The sequence below is a fragment of the Haliaeetus leucocephalus genome, unplaced genomic scaffold, assembly GCF_000737465.1.
Source record: "Haliaeetus leucocephalus isolate CR32 unplaced genomic scaffold, Haliaeetus_leucocephalus-4.0 Scaffold417, whole genome shotgun sequence".
Taxonomy (NCBI): Eukaryota; Metazoa; Chordata; class Aves; order Accipitriformes; family Accipitridae; genus Haliaeetus; species Haliaeetus leucocephalus.
In genome coordinates this window covers 9,303,157-9,320,990 of record NW_010972853.1, presented here as the reverse complement: position 1 = coordinate 9,320,990, position 17,834 = coordinate 9,303,157, and the positions used below count along the sequence as shown (strand labels likewise).

The 17,834-nt window shown below is 34.4% G+C and overlaps 1 protein-coding gene across 1 annotated transcript in view; it reads right to left on the bottom strand.

Annotated features, from left to right (window-relative positions):
• Nucleotides 1-2,781: 2,781 nt before the first annotated feature.
• ARHGAP5 (Rho GTPase activating protein 5) overlaps nt 2,782-17,834 on the bottom strand; it is a 49,859-nt gene continuing 34,806 nt past the window's right edge. Inside the window, exons 5-8 of the mRNA XM_010574268.1 lie at nt 14,473-14,550; nt 12,935-13,066; nt 11,093-11,198; nt 2,782-6,636 (exon numbers count right to left, since the gene is read on the bottom strand). Coding sequence (XP_010572570.1) covers nt 6,306-6,636; nt 11,093-11,198; nt 12,935-13,066; nt 14,473-14,550 — 647 coding nt within the window. The 3' untranslated portion in view covers nt 2,782-6,305. The remainder of the gene's footprint in view (nt 6,637-11,092; nt 11,199-12,934; nt 13,067-14,472; nt 14,551-17,834) is intronic.

The following is a 17,834-nucleotide window of genomic DNA, read 5'->3' as shown; positions in this document are numbered from 1 at the left end:
ACCATTTTTAAGTGGTCTCCTAGCTGCTCTTTCCAGCACTCTTTCATTAAAACCAGGTTAAGATACGAAAGAGGATCACCCCAGTATCTATCTCCTAGCGACGAGAATCTCCAGACATGGACAAGTGCCACATTGCCCTAGGCCCTGCATACCCAAAAGAGCAAATGAGTGCACACAGACAAGTGCAGACAAAAGGGGACAAAAGAGTATTGACAGACTTTTATAAACTTTATGTGGGACCCAGTATGTTTTACAGGAGACAAGTATTATGATCATGTTATAAATTGTAAGTTTTGACTTTAAGGCTGATTAAATAAGAAAAGAAATACTAAGAGAAGAAAGAATAAAGAAAGCAGTCATCTGTGAAGAGATAAAAAAACTTTTCAACTCAAATACAGTTAAATAAAGGACATAAAATCAGGCTTATTTGTGTGACCACAGAGGATAACAAAATTAAACCGTTAGAGCTAGACAACTCGCAGATAGGATATCAAAATGAGATACATACGTTTACATTCAGTTTTCAAAACCTGACACCTGAATTGTTAGCAATATTTACCTGTAGCAGGCTGGCCACCTGTTACTACGTCAGAACCACTGTATCAACATCCATTTCTTTACTAAGTTAAAAAAAGTCTGTTTCTATACATACATATTTCAATAATGAACCACGGACATTTCATTCTCCATATTTTTTTTTTGCTACATTCTATGTTTAATAATTTCACCCAACTCTTTTAAGAGGCAGCTGTTCAAAGTACATGATTTTTGAGGTAGGTTTCTTGATCTCTTCTTCATTCCCAACTTGCACAGGGTCATATGACCAAGTAAGGGCAGTCACTGCAGAAACTCAGGTTGCACTCCCAAGTACCAAGGGTGGAACCTTCAAGGGGAGACCACACCACTTGTAATTTAATAGCGCAACTTGATTTTTTCCAGATGCTTCACCAATTCATCACACTCAGTGTCAGTTAACCAAAGAACTTCAACTCATAACTTACCACACTGTACATTTTCTACTTTTAATTCAGTAAAACCCTGCAAGAGCAATTTAGGAGCCCCTGACAATTCTCATCAGTGGCAAGGCTGACAGAATGGCAGGAAGGGATGAGAACGGCTACTTCGCCTTCCCTTCCCTTCTTTAGTTGTGAAGCAGAAAAATCTGTAAGAACAGATAGATTATGATACCGTAATTCCAGGGAAAATACAAGCTACAGCTACACTATATAAATCAGTCAGTCACATAAGCAGCCGGAGGTACTCTTCAAGTCAGTGTATCTACCCCTGAAGCACTGACATGCAGTCATGGCTAGAAGTACCACCACGAGATTCCCTTCCCATCTTTTCTTAACTCAAACAGCTTGTAAGTAGAAGCAACAATGGCCTTTCATTATTATCACACTCTAAGACTGAAAATCCACAATTACTGCACTGCAGGCATTCAGGGAAATTATTTAATTCTCTGTATTTTCTATATCACATGAAATAAAAAACAGTAACAGACAAATTATTATTAATGTAATCAGGTATATTAAACCCTATTCTGTAATATAAAAGCACCAGAATGTTGGCTAGGCACCAATGACACTCAATTCAGCAACAAAAATACCAGGTCTAAACGCACATGCGTTGCATTTTATAAGGAAGATGAGAAACATGTGGGCAACAGCCATAACATGCACCATCTACACACTCGGGAAAGAAATTGTCAATAAGAAAAGGAAGGAAGTGTTCGCTTTCACTAGCCATGATGACAGATTAAATTCAACCCTTCCGATTCTATGGAAACTATGAATTAGTTGAAGGACTGACTTTGACACAAGTGAACACTAATGTTACACTTTGGTTCTCTAGGAAGAAGCTATTCACCAGAAACTTGTGGTCTGCTGTAGAGCCTGAACACTGGATTATGCTTCGGATTCAGCAGGGATTTTTTTGATATAGCAATCTAAAAAAACTGAGGTTTGCACACTGAGTATGTTATAGGTAAGTTATATTTAAGATGCTAAATATAGCATGTTATTTGAGATTAAAATGCTCCAGTGTCTAAAAGGGTTAAGATATATAATAAAACCTGAACAGTGTTCAGATTTGAAGGCTGCCAGGAAGTTTTTGCAGTTATTTCTGCATTGGCCATATGACTTAAGATGCTCTGAAGAAACAAACTAAGCATAGGTGTCGCATGCACAAGAATTAAAAACAGTACTATTATCAAAGTTGGATTTATCCCATATAGTTAGCAGTGTTACAACCAATAACATACAACTCTGAAAATTTAAAGCTGACCTCAAACCCCACAGTTTTTACTTCAGGTTTAAGGATTCTGTAGGAAAAAAAATTTTAAGAGACCCATTCCTTTAGCATGGTAGAAAACTGAAAAACTGCTTTGCATAATCACAGCCTTTCCTGATGAGCAGCTCAATCAGGTGAAAAATGTAAGAGGTCACATGAGTCACAGAATTTCACATGCACTGCACAGCAAAATAGAACATCTTACACTGTCACTTTTGAGGTCTGTTCCCTAGTGTATGCACATATCCATCTTGGGGGGGTGCATTACCTACAGACAAGTCTTCACCATTGTCAGAATCCCTTCCAAAATTCAGCAGTTTAAAAGACTCATCCAAGGCAAGAAGAAACACCCTCCCCCCCCCAGAATGCCTCACACACTTGGTGCACTCGGTTTAGCAAGATTTACTGCTACATTTCATCTCTGTGTATGTGAAAGATAGGGTGCTTTTGCCTTTAAAAATTTAGTAGGCAACTAAACTGAACATTCTACACAGTAAGCATCTTAGTATTTTATTCGTTGCATCTTTTATACAGAATAAGCTTCACTGATACTTAATTCACTGCAGTATTCTGCTGATGTAGCAACAAAAGATTACATTATAAACAAAGAACAAAATTTTGACTTCAAAATTTTTTTATATACGTGTAATTTTTTCAGTTGACAAACAGCATCACAATTACTGAAAAAAACTGAAATAAGCACGTAAGCTAAGGCCAATTTTTTTAAATCTCCAATTGATAGTTTTTCTATATTTATCATAAATATTGGAAGCTAAACTCCAGCAACTAAAATTAAACATACCTATAATTTCCTAGCAACCAGGATTCAAATAATGGAGAAAATATACAACAAGAAAAAAGTGTATTTTCACTTAAGTTGATGTCTGCAATCTATTTACACTATATATGTTAAAATTCCACAAGATCATGGAGGGTAAGGAATTTTGAAATAACCTGTTAAGCATTACTTAAAATGGCACTTTTGTAACTCAGGCTTGGGATTTTAAAATTGCTAAAACATTGAAAGACAATACACTGCAGTATGTCTATATCAATATTACAGAAAAAAGACAAACTACTCCATAAAGTGTCACTGAGATGCTCAACCAAAAATAATATACATTTGTATCTTTATCAAGATAGATATTACTGTAAAAATGCTCACATTAAAAAATATAGTTATTATTGTTTGGATTTTCATTAAAACTAGAAGGGACTACATGAGCCAAAGTATGAGGAATTCGTATATAATGACATGCTTCCTCATTTTATAGCACTAATAAAAATAATAATAGAGAAAGCTCTATTATAAATCTTTAATAACGATGGTATAATTTTCTAGTATCTTTTAAAAACTTTACTATGTGGGTGTATGTGCATGCAAGTCTGTGCATATGTGGTTGTGTACCCAAACACACAAACACATAAAAAATATCAAAGTGTATATATTACACATACACACATATCCACATTCCTGCATATAACACTTCTATAATGCAAAGAGTATGCAGGGACTTTTCCATGTGACAATCAAGCGCCACATGCCATGCTTTCTTATTATTTCTCTTTTTACATTTCATCCAGTAAATGTAATAAAACTTTCATATTTGGCCAAATATAAGTGTTAAGATTTTTAAAAATCATGATGTGATTTAGCCATAACAACATACACAAGAAATAAATGATACTGCAAACACTTCTGAACACAAGTTCAACATGAAAGTTTGTCATGAAATGGAATGTAAATTACTCTAAAAATTAGTATTCAAAGATTAGTTAAATATTATGGCAAACAACTTGGAACTTGTAGAAAGTTTAAAATGTAATTCACATTACAAAGACTGGAGATACTTTATAGTTAGAACTTTTAAATAGGGATATGACTGGCATTTATTTTTAAGCTTACTTCTATTAGAAATAGACTTGTTTCCTGTACAGGTGATGCTTTGTCTATACCATATACAGTAGAAAAATAAATTCTTTAGCAACCTAGAAATAGTTTATAAAACTCTTGAAGTTTCATTTTCTTTGCTAAACATGCCAAGATTAGACTGACAACTATAAATAAAAGCTATATAGACAAAAGGTGAAGTAGAACAAGTTAAGAATACTACAATTTACAGGACAGACTTTATTGTACTATTAATTCCTGTGTGCTTTGCAATAGGAATAGGGTTGACTTTTCTTTTTTGTTTATGTTTTCTTAGAAAAGATAATTACTTGCAAGAATATAACACAATATCAAGATAATTTATAATGTACATGTACTTCAAACAGCAGCCAGGTTTATGGTATCATAGTAATCTAGAATGATAATCCAAGTCATAATTAGAAGTACAATACCTAGGACATAAGTGGGAAAGGCAATTTTTATTTTGGGAAAATGGAGCAAATCAAACTCTTAAAAGCCTTAATTCTCAAAATCATCTATTTACTATAATACATACAAGACGATCTTAAATCTTGCTATAAGTGAAGATTACAACAGTGACCATCATAAAGCTTTTTTTTTTTTTAAACTACACAAAACATTCTAGCAGCTGAATGAGCCAAAACTGTTTTCTTCTGTGCAGACCTAAAAAGGTATATTTTGAGCATGAAGGAAAAAAAGCTGCTATGAAAAGTCTCACAGGTAGTGTTTATCTATGGTCTCCCCTTTGCTATGATTTGTAACCTTCTAAATTTTTTACCACTAACAAAATATTTAACCAAAAGATTTGTTTAAATTAAGCAGCATTCTTTTACAGCAAAATCGGTACCAAAGTAAAAGTAAAATAAGCAGGGGAAAAAAAAAAAAAGATAATTTAAAAATATGGTGGGGAAAAAAAAAAAAACAGTCATTTGAATTTTTAGTACAACATACCACAGGAAAAAAATATGAATACAAGTTTATGTGATTTTTATATATACACACTCCAAAGAGGTTAATTGTCAGTACCCAAAGTATTTATTGCTATGTATTAGCAATGCATTTTTGTATATCTTTAAAGGGTCACATAAAAATAGATTTAAAGAATAGATTAATTGAAGTCCTAGATTAAAACATTGTTTGGTTTAGAGAATTTTACTACAACAAAATCCATGTTTATGTATGAAAAGTTATATAACCTTATATGAAAATGTCATGAACTATTTTCTAAACACTACATGTATTCCCAAGTGGGAAAAATTAAAATATCTAAAATATATTAGATTAAGTTTACAAGACCATCAATGATCTTTTAAACATGCAGCTGTTTACAGAATTAACAGTTTTACAAAATGTTTAGTTCAGTAATGGAACAAAGAAATAAGTAGGCAACATCAAAATTTTTGTACAATATTTGAAACTCACTTTTACAACAAGCATGTCCTTGGTATTGTGCTGTAAGAAATAATAAGCAAGTTCACCCACCCTTAACAAACTGTCCACAGGTTTACTTACAAGTAAAGATGGATGGTGAGGGATTGTAAAATTCTCAACAGTGCATTTTGCATTCTTCCATAAACCATCCTAAGCATACCGTCACATAAGTAGCCAGGAGATTACAAAATAAACTATAGCTGGGCTTTAGTTGTTTACACAGAACGCTTGAATGTGAATAAAATTGCCAAAAATAGCATGTTAAATAACAAAAACAGCCATAAAGCAGGCTGTAAGCATTGAATGTTTCATAAATGTAATTTTTAAATCATTAAATTTCTATAGAAAAATTTTATTCACAATATATTGTGACAAACCGTCACAGGAATGATATAGTGATTGCAATAAGGTATCATGCAGCAGCAGCTTTGTACTTTATAGCTATTTTTGCTTTTAAAAATTAAACCTCTCCAGTCATGCTTATCACATAGTTTTTATCTGCAGTGTGTACAAATGAGGAACACAGTATGGGATATAACAAAAAGATGTCCAATCAGCTGGATGGGAATTATTTTTCATAAATATGAAGTACATTATTGTATCCTGAAACATGCATGTCTATAGCTTGTCTTTACTGTCCAGTGCTAGGCTGCCTGCAATCATCTTCTATTTATATAATACCAAGAGGGTCTGCTGGTAATTGTGACTGTATCAGCTGAGGCTGCAGTGGTGGTGGTAACTGCAGAGGTACCATTGGTTCCACCATCTGCACTGTGTTGGAAGGCGGTGGCTGACATGCCACTGGGTTAGGTGCTTCTACGATCTCTCCATTGTAAAAGAAAAATTGACACTGTTGAATGAAGGTCTCTATAACCGACTGGTGGATTTTGGTGGTAGAAAGAAACTCTCTGTTTTCAAAATCAGGTCTCATCAAAGTAGGCCAGAAACAAATCGACAAGTTATCAGCAGTCATTAAGTTGGTTTTACATTGCTGACTAACCCTGAAATGAGAATGACATACACAGAATGAATTAATACCGGTATGCAATCAACTACAAATATTTTCATAGCGTTCTAACTGTAAGCATTATTATCAAACAATCTCAAGACTTCTGTTACTTTCCTCCAGCTATCCATTAAAACAATCATTCCTGGGTTTTTTTTAAGTGGTTATGCAGAAGAAAAATTAGAAACCATGACTTTTCCAGATTTGGATAGCTGACAAATATAAATCCGATTAAGTTTTAATCAGGAAAGAAATTCAACATTCCACCAAGATTTTGAAGTGACAATCACAAACAAACTCTGAATTTATCAACCAGCTACTGGATTTCATAAAATTAAAATTTCATCCATTAAAACATCTAGAAGAAAAATGACAGAAATGGCTTCTTACTGTAGGACAGTCAGATATTAACATCTGTGGTACTCAAAGAAAAAGGCATCACATTAGATCACATGTTAAAAATAAACACAAAACCAAAAAATTAAGTGTTGATTAAAGCACATCTCTGCAGGTTTTTTCATACTGGCCAGCATGAGAATTTGGCCAAGCTGTAAAGAACATAATCAGTGGAAATTTCACTAATACCAACACACTTTAATTTTGTTTTATTTTTCAATGTATAACACAAAGGTTTCCAACTGGGTTTCTGTTCCTAGAAGTTTCCTGCTTTTAAGCAGGTGCTGGAGCAGATTTTTCACTTATGATCTAAATTCATTATTACAATACTATATTAGAAGAAGAAAAAAAAAACCAAACCAGCAAACCATCCTGTTACCAAATTTATTATCTACAATTAAATGCCTCCCCAGAAAAAATGCACTGCTTTTCATAGTAATAGGCTAGAAAGAGCCAGGATACTTTGTTTTCTAAAAATACTCTGCATTCTAAAGTAACATCACAATTTTATCTAGAAGTATTGAGAGATACATTAAAAATAATGTGTTAAGAAATCTGACAAACACCTAAGATATTCATTCATCTGGGAACATGCAATTCCTATATATACAGTAGAGAGCACAAAGGTAACCGAGCTACAGTTGTCCTGCAGAAATAGATGGAAAATGAAACTTCAGCAACTTGTCAGTTACAATTTTGATGATTAACAAGAGCAGACTGCAAGAATTTCTGACAGCTGGCTGTAGTCCATAGATTCAAAAGCTGTGAAAACCATAGTAAACACTAGAATTGATGCTATAAGAAAATATTTTCACTCATTTACAATGCATATATAGTGGTAACTATAAAGGGTAGACTTCCATTTTAGCATGCGCATTACTTATTCCAAATAGTGTGAGGGTACACAAATATTGCCTCTCGATCTGTTTTGAATAAGTTTGGTCCAAAGGATATTTGTATACTACTTCTGAGTGACAGTAATATTCATAATCTCTTTCCTAAAAGAATTGCATTTTAACTTCATTTAAGGATCAAAGAACCCGAAAATATAAATGTAAGCCTACATTTTGCTTAGCTTTTTTATTAAAGAGTTTAAGTTTTCCCCTCTTCCTTCTCCCTCTCCACCAACTTTCTGGCATCAGACCACAGGGTGGCCACAGGGTGTCTGAGATCAGCTAGTGTATCCTACAGAAAATTAGATTTCCACTATTTCTGTTTTCCTTTACAACATGCTGCAGCTGCATAATCATTAGATCCAACAAATGAAGCAGTGGAAACCTATGTCTAGAAGTGAGAAAATAAGAGCATTGCGCCTCTTTCTCAGTTGCGGCTCACAACTAGATTAAATACAATAAACAATCAACTTTATTCTCTCTCGTGTTTAAACTTTACCTCTGTCCTTTCTAAGGGTAAACAAAAACCTACGAACCTGTATGCCATCTCCTACCAAACTTTCCCAAAATACTGTAGAATCTTCTTGTAAGTGCTTAGCAAATGTCTATTCACCTTCTTTTATGTTGACTTAAAATGAAAAATGAAGAGTCCGTTTCTCTTGATCCTGCCACCTTCCTCCACTGCAAACTCTTCAGGAACTTCAGGCTGTTAGCCTGCTCTATGATCAGACTTTAAAAGCTGTACACCTATGTTTTCCCAGACTTCAGAAGCATATTATGCCATATCAGCCCATATGTATAAAGGAAGTCATTATCAAAGAACAAACATAAACCACAAGCAATATAAAAAAAACCAATGTCAATCCAACACTGTCCTGTTTCAACTCTATCTTTAAAACTCTCTTCTGCTTACAGTTAATCAACCACAATTAGATACCTAGTATGCTCTGAAAGGTGCTTATCACACTACAGAAAAATGCACCTCACTGTTCCCATTTATTATGGTTATTGGTCTCTCGTATTTCAATAGCAAACTCATCTTGATAATACTTGTATTTTTTGTTTCAATAACCAAGTCCTGTGCTTGTGGACACACCAAAATAGTATCAGTCACCAACCACTATTAACTATACAACAATACCACATTTCTTACTCTAATGACATATGATGTAAAAACAAAGCATTTACAACATCAGTTTGTGATGAGAACTCTTCCATCATACAGAAGAGTGTTTTACGTCATTTAACAAACTATTCATTTGATGAACACTTCCATTTCAATTATATATGAGCAGTAATTTACCACAGATTAATCTCTTAAAAATAGGCTGTAACTAAATTCTTTACAAGTTCCCTTTAAGATCCTGTATCCACCTATATCTACCTCTCTCTCTCTCTCTCTCCATGCAATTGCTTACATTCAAGTAGTTTTTTTGTTGAATGGAACGCAACTACCTGACACTGCAAATGAGACAAAAAAATCACAGCCTTTCTTAATTAAGAAAAGATTAGTTTGTTACTAGCTACCTGCAATGTAAATCATCGTTAAAAGAAAGAGTGGACTGGAGAGCAAAAGCCAGTGTACATCACTTACATTATCCAGTAAGTTCTGTAGATACATGTGCATTAGAACCTATTCAAGATTTTTTAAAATTATATTTAGCTCTTCTACTTGCAGCAATCCAGCTACTTGACACTGTACATTCAGCTATGCTATGCAAACAGGTGACCAGCTGAAGACTTCTGACAATTCAGAGATTGCCACTCTTCCACAAAAATTTCTATCAGGTCCATTACCAACTATTGAAACATTTCAGGTAACTAATAGCTAGGTCAAGTTTGAGCTGTTTTGTTTTATTTCAGACACACGCAAGCACATCTTACAATTCTGTAATATGTAAATTCATGGAATAATTTTATCAGTTGATATGAATTGATCTATTTTAGGCCTAAATTTGTATTTAGCAAGATTGCAATGGAAAAACTGATCCATTTCCCTGCAAAGGAAAATGGATAACTTCATAAAGCATTAGCAAGTTGTATACATGACAGAGAAGTGTAAAAGTAGATGCCCAAATTTTAAAGTTTCTCATACGTTCAGTGGACAGACTCCTTCCAAACTGCAAGAGAGCACCTACATTCTGTTGACTAAACAAGCAAGTTAAAAGGTCTCATTTCTGCCCCCACATTACATGCCCAGTTAGATCGTTACAAATACCTGCAAAACCAGAAGAACACACACTACTCCAGAACAATTTAACAACTTAAATGTCACGAAAAGCCTGGCGTATATACACAAAATTGTCTGACTGAAAAGCACTATTGCAGAGAAGGACCTGAAAGTCCTGGTGGACAACAAATTGAACATGAGCCAGCAGTGTGCCCCTGTGGCAAAGGCGGCCAACGGCATCCTAGGTTGCATTAGGAGTGCTGCCAGCAGGTCTAGGGAGGTGATCCTTCCCCTCTACTCAGCACTGCAAAGGCCACATCTGGAGTATGGGGTCCAGCTCTGAGCTCTCCAGCACGACAGACACATGGACATACGGGAGCAAGCCCAGTGAAAGAGACTGAAGATCTCTCAAATGAGTGGTGTCTAGTGACAGGACAAAAAGCAACAGGCACAAACACAGGAAATTCTAGCTGAGCATAAGAAAAGACTTTTTACTGTGAGTGTGACTGAGCACTACTAGCACAGGCTGCCCAGAGAGATTGTGGAGTCTCCCTCCTTGGACATACTGAAAACCCAACTGGACACTGTCCTGGGCAATCTAGTTTGCTAGTTGTCAAAGCAATGGGGGTTGGACTAAATCTCCAAAGGTCCCTTACAACCTCAACAGTTCTGTCATTCTGTCTAAAAATGCAGAAAAAAATATCACAAGCTAAACTTTAAGTGACAGATTGCTGAATAACGAAGTTTGTACACCAATCATTCTTATAACTTCATAGTAGTGATGATACCAGATATTCATACATCAATAAAATTTGAGAACAGAATATACAAACCTTTTCTAATTAACCTCTTAGTTTCATTTTCCACATTTCTATTAACACAAGCAATGCAGCATGAAATTTTCAATTCTAGCAGTCAATTCATTGTTACTAACACAATCTTTTTTGCAATTGTTACAAATTAAACAAAATTTTAGTAGAAAAATACTAAACCTGTTTAGATGAGTTATTACATATTTGAAGACATCATAGTTCACTGGGTGGAATTTCTTCACAATTTCTTTTAACTCATGTAGCCGTTCTGTCTTATCCATGATTTCTATAGAAATAAGTGACATACTGAATAAAGCGCTGCTAAGTCTTTTTCCTAGCATAATGGTACATATAAGATACCCATAGAGAAATATTAAGTGAGAAAATATTTGATAAAATTCCTATCTGCATATATTATTGCATAGAATAACTTTTTTATTATAGAGGTAACTATCTAAACACAAAAATATTTTTCTGTATTTAAGCAGAATTGTTTATCTGTGTTTAACAGCAAAGAATCACTTGATGAGCTCATTGTTGGCTTGTAGAATGAGAACTAACAATGTGACAGGGCCATTTCTTGCTAGATTTTCCTCTGCTTGCAAAATGTTATGACTTAGATATATCTGTAAGATTTATTTGGACTGAAGTTTCAAAAAGATTAGGGCAAAGGAAGACAGGCACATGAACTTAGAATATCTTAAGCTTATCAGTTACTCAAATAATAAAAAAAAAATATGAGTGGGCCTGGTGCAGCCATTTTAAATATACTGTTTAAAGAACAGGGATTTTCACAGGCCCAAGGGACATTACTTATGCTTCAAAGAGGAAATAAGCAACATGTAAGAAAGGACTATGGAATAAAATAACTTTTAAAAAAAAAAAGAAAGACCAAACAACTAATCTGCTGCTAAAACATTTATGGAAAATACCACTAAAGTATTGTAGAACCATACATTCTGCAGAATATACTTCTATTCCATGATGACATGATGATTCGTATCATGAAAAGGAATACAAGCTCACCTCTATTACTTGACTGCATGGCTAAAAAGAAATTTGATGTACCCTATTACCATAGAAATAATGTTAAAAATGCTCCAATATATCCCAAAGAGAAATTTAAGGCCGTATTAATGGTACTTTAAAACAGTAAGTCCACTTATATTCTAAGCTATTGCATATTTTGACTGAAATTTAACTGATATACTTTTAAGAAAAAATAAAACCTAACTAATTACATTAAACAAGGAATTTGCCTGGGTAGTACAGCAGAAATACCACAAATAGGTATCTACAGCTATCGTCCAAAAATACAAAATTTCTAATGGACTATATATGAATCAAGTCCAGGCCCAAGCCTTGGGTTTACACTAGTATTTTCATGTTTTGAACAAAAAAGTGTTAAGAATACTGTATGTCACAGTTGTATCCTGCAAAAATGCATATCAGTCTTTTTTTGAAACAGCTTGCTGCCAATACAAGAGAGATACTCTTTAAAAGGGAAGAATTTAGTCATTTCACTTTGAAGTGTCTGTAAAACGTTTGTAAGGCAAACAAAATTAAGCATTTCATCTTATAAGGAGTTCAAAAAGAACTTGAAAAAAATCTAAAAGAGAATTACCATAATATTCCATAGATGTGTCTGATTTCTAAAGCCTACTCTGAATGTAAGACTTTATGAATTCAAGGGGTTTTCCCCCCCTGTTAACAACCGTAATACATTTCCAAGAGTTTTCATCATATGCAGCACTAATACAGAATGGAAAAAAAAAAGTAGATTTCTCCAACTAAATTTTCTAGGAAAAGGAGAAATAATAAGACACAATTTATTTAGAAAAAAAAGTATTAAGTTAATTTCATCATATAGTTAATTTTAAAGAATATTAAAAAATGTACGTCTACGCAATTTAACAAGTATTTCAGTGCAGCTAGTCCTTTCAACTTAGAATGAAGTAAAAATTGCAATAAGGGCAATCAATATAACATAATTAGATTAAGACAAGATTGTTTATTACTTACTTGATGTTTCTAACAACTCTTGATGCAAAGAGTAAGGAATTAATGGATCTGGCAGATCCGCAAAGAAAGCTTTAAGAGCCCCAGCCACTGCATTTACTGTTACTCCCATAGACTCTAGACTGATATTATGATCTGTAAAACAAAATTAAACAGCAGTGTAAGTAAAACCTACAGTTATCATTCCTCATAGTATTTTAAGAAAACAAGAATTTATTCAAAACACTGAAAATGAAAAAGCTGCTAAACATTTGTTAAAAAAGCACAGAAAGGTGAACCTATGGATAATCTGCCATCACTTTGACCCACATGAAATCAAATAAAAGAAAATATGACAGTATAAGAAAACAGTATAAGATCAGAAAAATAAAGTTGTCTAATTCTCCATGCAGACTTAAATGCTTTTCTACTTGCCATTGACTGGCTTCTGATTAATCAGTTTTGTCCAATACTAAATTTTAAATTCTATTTCCCAAAATTTTGTTAAAAACTGGTACAGGGCACAGCAATTTGCAGAATTCATGTGACCACGTGAAGCCTTTTAAAAAAGGACAACAAAACAGACCAGTGACCGTACATGGCCATATAATCTACTGCCAGATTCCCAAATAACAGAAGCTTTATAAGTAGAGAATTTTTTTAATTGAAATTTATAATAATAAAGCCATGCTATCTAATTTTTAAACCAAGGCTAGAAGTGGAAGCACCGTAAGCTGCAGAACTTAAAGTACTTAAAAACTGAAATTTTGAAAATGCTAAGTTTACTTTTCAAAAGTCCACTCCACCTAAAACTCTGGAACACCCTTTAATAAGGTTACTGAAGAAAATCTAGCATTATATTGAGATTATCTGAAACAGCATAGTGAGGCATAAAAACCTAGTACATTTATTTTCCTTATCATCGAGGAGGAATTTTACTATTTTTCATAGGCTCAACTTCATGATTAATATCCAAGAACTTTTAATAAGTGTTTTCATTTTGAAGTATCAACTGAGATCATAAATTATGTGAGAAAACAGAAGGAAAAAAAATAATGCTGACCCTCTCTTTTAAGACACCAAAGTGAACAGCATAATCTTCTAATCATATTCCACTATATTCTAGCATGAGAAAGGATGTGTTAAGAAATTTATCAAGATTTAATTGTTAATCCGTATCATCCAAGGAAGCTTTCAATAAAATAAGTATCATGAAGTACTACTTTTGGGGGGATAAGAGGGGGAAGTGAATGCCTTAATGACTAGGACTGATGAACTATTAACACAAGGAGCAGCTAGGACTGCATTTAAACACTAGAATACCTCCTAGAAAATATTTTAACAGCACTTAAAGACAGCTGCAACAAGATTCTATCCAATCTTTGGTTTATACACAGCTTCACTGGTAATAACCTGGACTATACCAATACAACCTACCAGAGCTTTAAGTAGTCTGTGCTGTGGAAGCCAGTTTGAAAGTGCAACCCTTTTATATTGCAATATGATAATCCATGGAGAATTCAAGTTCTGGTTTGGCTTTAAATAACAAAATCTGTCATTACCTTGATCAAACTGCTTCTGAATGTTGTCTTGATCTGTTTTATTCCCACTAACACGGTACAGGCCTTCAGTACATAGTCCTTACAAGGGGAGGAGAAAAAAAATATTCAAAAACAAGTTTATATACTATAGAGCAAAACAGAGCCAGTCATAATTACTAATTCAGAAACCAAAAGTAGGAATACCAACCTTAAGTGCCTAAAAAGTAACATGTTAACCATTATAGTGATATAGGACTACCAAAACACAAAATACCAGTTGTATATTGAGTCCACTATTCCATTTAATATGAATCAGAGGAAACCACATTGTAGGATAACAAGAACCTGACTGCAGGCATTCATGGAATAATTTACCCAAAACGATTCTATTCCTGATCTCTACTAACCTGTTGTTATTTGCATCTTTTTTTTAATCATCAAAAAATCTTAATTCTGGGGTTTGGTACCCACAGAATTTATGTTTTTAAAAACTGTCTTCACAATTTGGGCTTAACAACTTACTATGGCAAGCAACAACACACTAATAAAATACTTTGCAGAAAAATCAAACATTTGTAATTGATTCCTGATTTTTTAATTTCATGGTGTGGCACACTCCTGTATGAGACAAGGACTTAATCTTCTAACATACTTTCCCTTTTACCATTTATATTTTATAAACTTTACATCCATTTCTCCTCACTTCTTTTCTAAGGTAAATTATCACATCATTTACAAGTCTTTCTTTAAGGGGCGGGGAAAGAAGAGAAAAGGAGAAGGGTGTGAGGAAGAGGAATTTCTCCAGGCTTCTCATTATTACTTTGTTTTACTACGTGTTATGGAGTCGTCATAATTACAGCAGCCATTCTAGGTTAACAGCATTAAAAAAAATACACCTTTATTATGCAGGCACACACATATAGACACACTTGCTCACTCCACTCCAGTATGCTTCCTATCACATTGCTATCTTTTTTGCCCACAGCTACTCACTGAATGAAAGCGTCCATACTACTAATCACACCATTACCCAAGATCTTTTTCTTTGTTAATTTAGAACACATTAAGGAATACAAGCAGTTTACAGTTCCATAATTCTCCAAGTTACCTTTATGGGTGCAAAATTATCTATATGCTAGATCTCTGTAACAGTACATGGTTCTATTTAAAAATTCACAAGTTTTAGAGCTTTATGAAATCTTTTGGCTTTTTACCATCACAGCCTAGTAATTGAATGCATTTTAGATTATCAGATCAATACATAACTCCTCTGTGACACCTCAGTCACTGAGTGTGCCTTTTAAGTTACCAAGAAACACTAGGAATTCTGTTACAATTCTCAAAGTACAGAAAGCACTTAACTGCTTCATACTGCTGGGAAATTTATACCAATTAATTCGATATCAACTCTTCTAACTCAATTCTTTCTTCTTAATGCCTTGACAATTCACCTGTATCTTTACTGGCTGCATCAAGGCTATTTTAGTAAGCTTTTCTTCAATAAACTTCTATACGTACCATTTAGCTTTCCAAATCCATAGCCAAGAGTTTTCTCTTGTAAATATACACCTAAACAATCCTTTCAAAAAAACTGAGCCTCATTCACTGACATCCTCGAAAAGCACCAGGAGGTATAATTTGGTGGCACAGGGCAAAAAGTGGTTTCAATGATTCAATGGTTTCCACAGCTGGAAGGGGTTTCAATCCTGTCTTCAAAAGAATGCCCCAAATGTGCTACAACACTAGCACAGACAGAAACACTTTGCATTCCTCTTCCAGAAGTTGTAAATAAAGAAATAATCACTGGTAGATAAGAACAAGCCAGGACGGAGATTCTCTTTGTTTAGCATGGGAGACTTCTCAGTTGGAGACCCTACAGCCCCAGGGTATTCTGTGTTTTATCCAACTACCATTCAATTTCTTTCTGCACAAAAGGAATTGAATGTGCTGCAATAGCATTTTCTGAGAAGTCCGATCCAGTCACTGTTTAGTAGGAGTGTTTAAACCTTGAATACTCGAACTGGGCTGCTCGGGAGACAGAGATGCTCTATTGCAGTATCTGGGCTTTCCCCCCACCCCCCATTTCATCATGTCAATTTTTTCCTATTTCAGACCAGTACAGCTCTGAGAAACATAGAAAGATGACTTACAGTACTTCAGAAAATTTTCAGGTTAAACAAGGAGATGCCGATTGAATTTAGGCATCTTCCAAAAATAGCCAAGTGCTCCAATTCTGGATTAAGCTAACTATATTTGTCTTTTAAATTCCTCAAGCAAAAATAATTTTTCTTGCTTGTATATTCTAGAAAGTAACACTTCATGAAACAGTTGGTCAACTGTCATTATACTGTTTCTCAAAGGCACACAAGGAGACAAGTTTAATCTGTCTGTGTGCATACACACAGCTAGAAGTCTGAAAGTATAATTTTTAAGTAATGCTTCAATTCTCTGCTGTTTTTTATTATCCAACTTCTTGACGGCTTTTTAAAAATTCACAGTTCCTTCATCTGCAAGCCTGTTGATTTTTTCAGAATTCTTATCTATGTTCTTATCGTGCTTCCCTTCTGGTCCAGCTGTAATTTTCAAGATATCCTTACTGGACACAATGGCTGTTTTAATATTATGTATCAGAATCATCTGATTTATTTGCTTCTCTGTCCTGCTAGTTTTACTACACCTTTAGGTTTAAAGAATTAGATCCTCCTTATTTCACATCACAATAGCCTATATTTACCTCAAGACAGAGCTCACCTCCTTTGTCTAGACTATTCCTTTCTCAAAGTACCTCCCAGTGCCTAATAAATGCTCTTCTTGCGCCTTCTTTTGTGCTGCTGGTTGTGATCAGGGTTCCCATCCCATCTAACTGGAACTTCATATGGGGTTCAAAGCATTTCAAAGAAAATGAGCAAGGTGGATCTGCACCTATATGCATACTTAGTTTGTAGGACACTTCCATTCTTAGGCACCAACATATTTCACACCTCTTGGTTCCGCCATAGGACATACTAACTTCAGCACAAGGGCAGCCAAAGTCTACCTGGTACAATATCCAGTTTCCACAGCAGTTAAGTAGTATATGCTTGAGGAGAGAGGTAGGAAGAGCAGGAGGAAAAAAACAAAAACAAAAACCAGCAATTTTTCTGTGGTATATCCTCCCAGCTTCCTGCAGATGGTATCTTACATAGGCTTTTGCATACGGTGTTGTAATAGCCACTTGGGGATTTATCCCCCACTAATTCATCCAAACCCCTTTAAGTCATTTACTTGTGGTCTTTACAACAACCCAGAGCAAATACAGTTTTGCAATTCAGGAATGTACATCATGAAAGCACACTGGGTTTATTCTCAGTACCTGAAGTTTTCACAAAATCTTTTTTTCTATT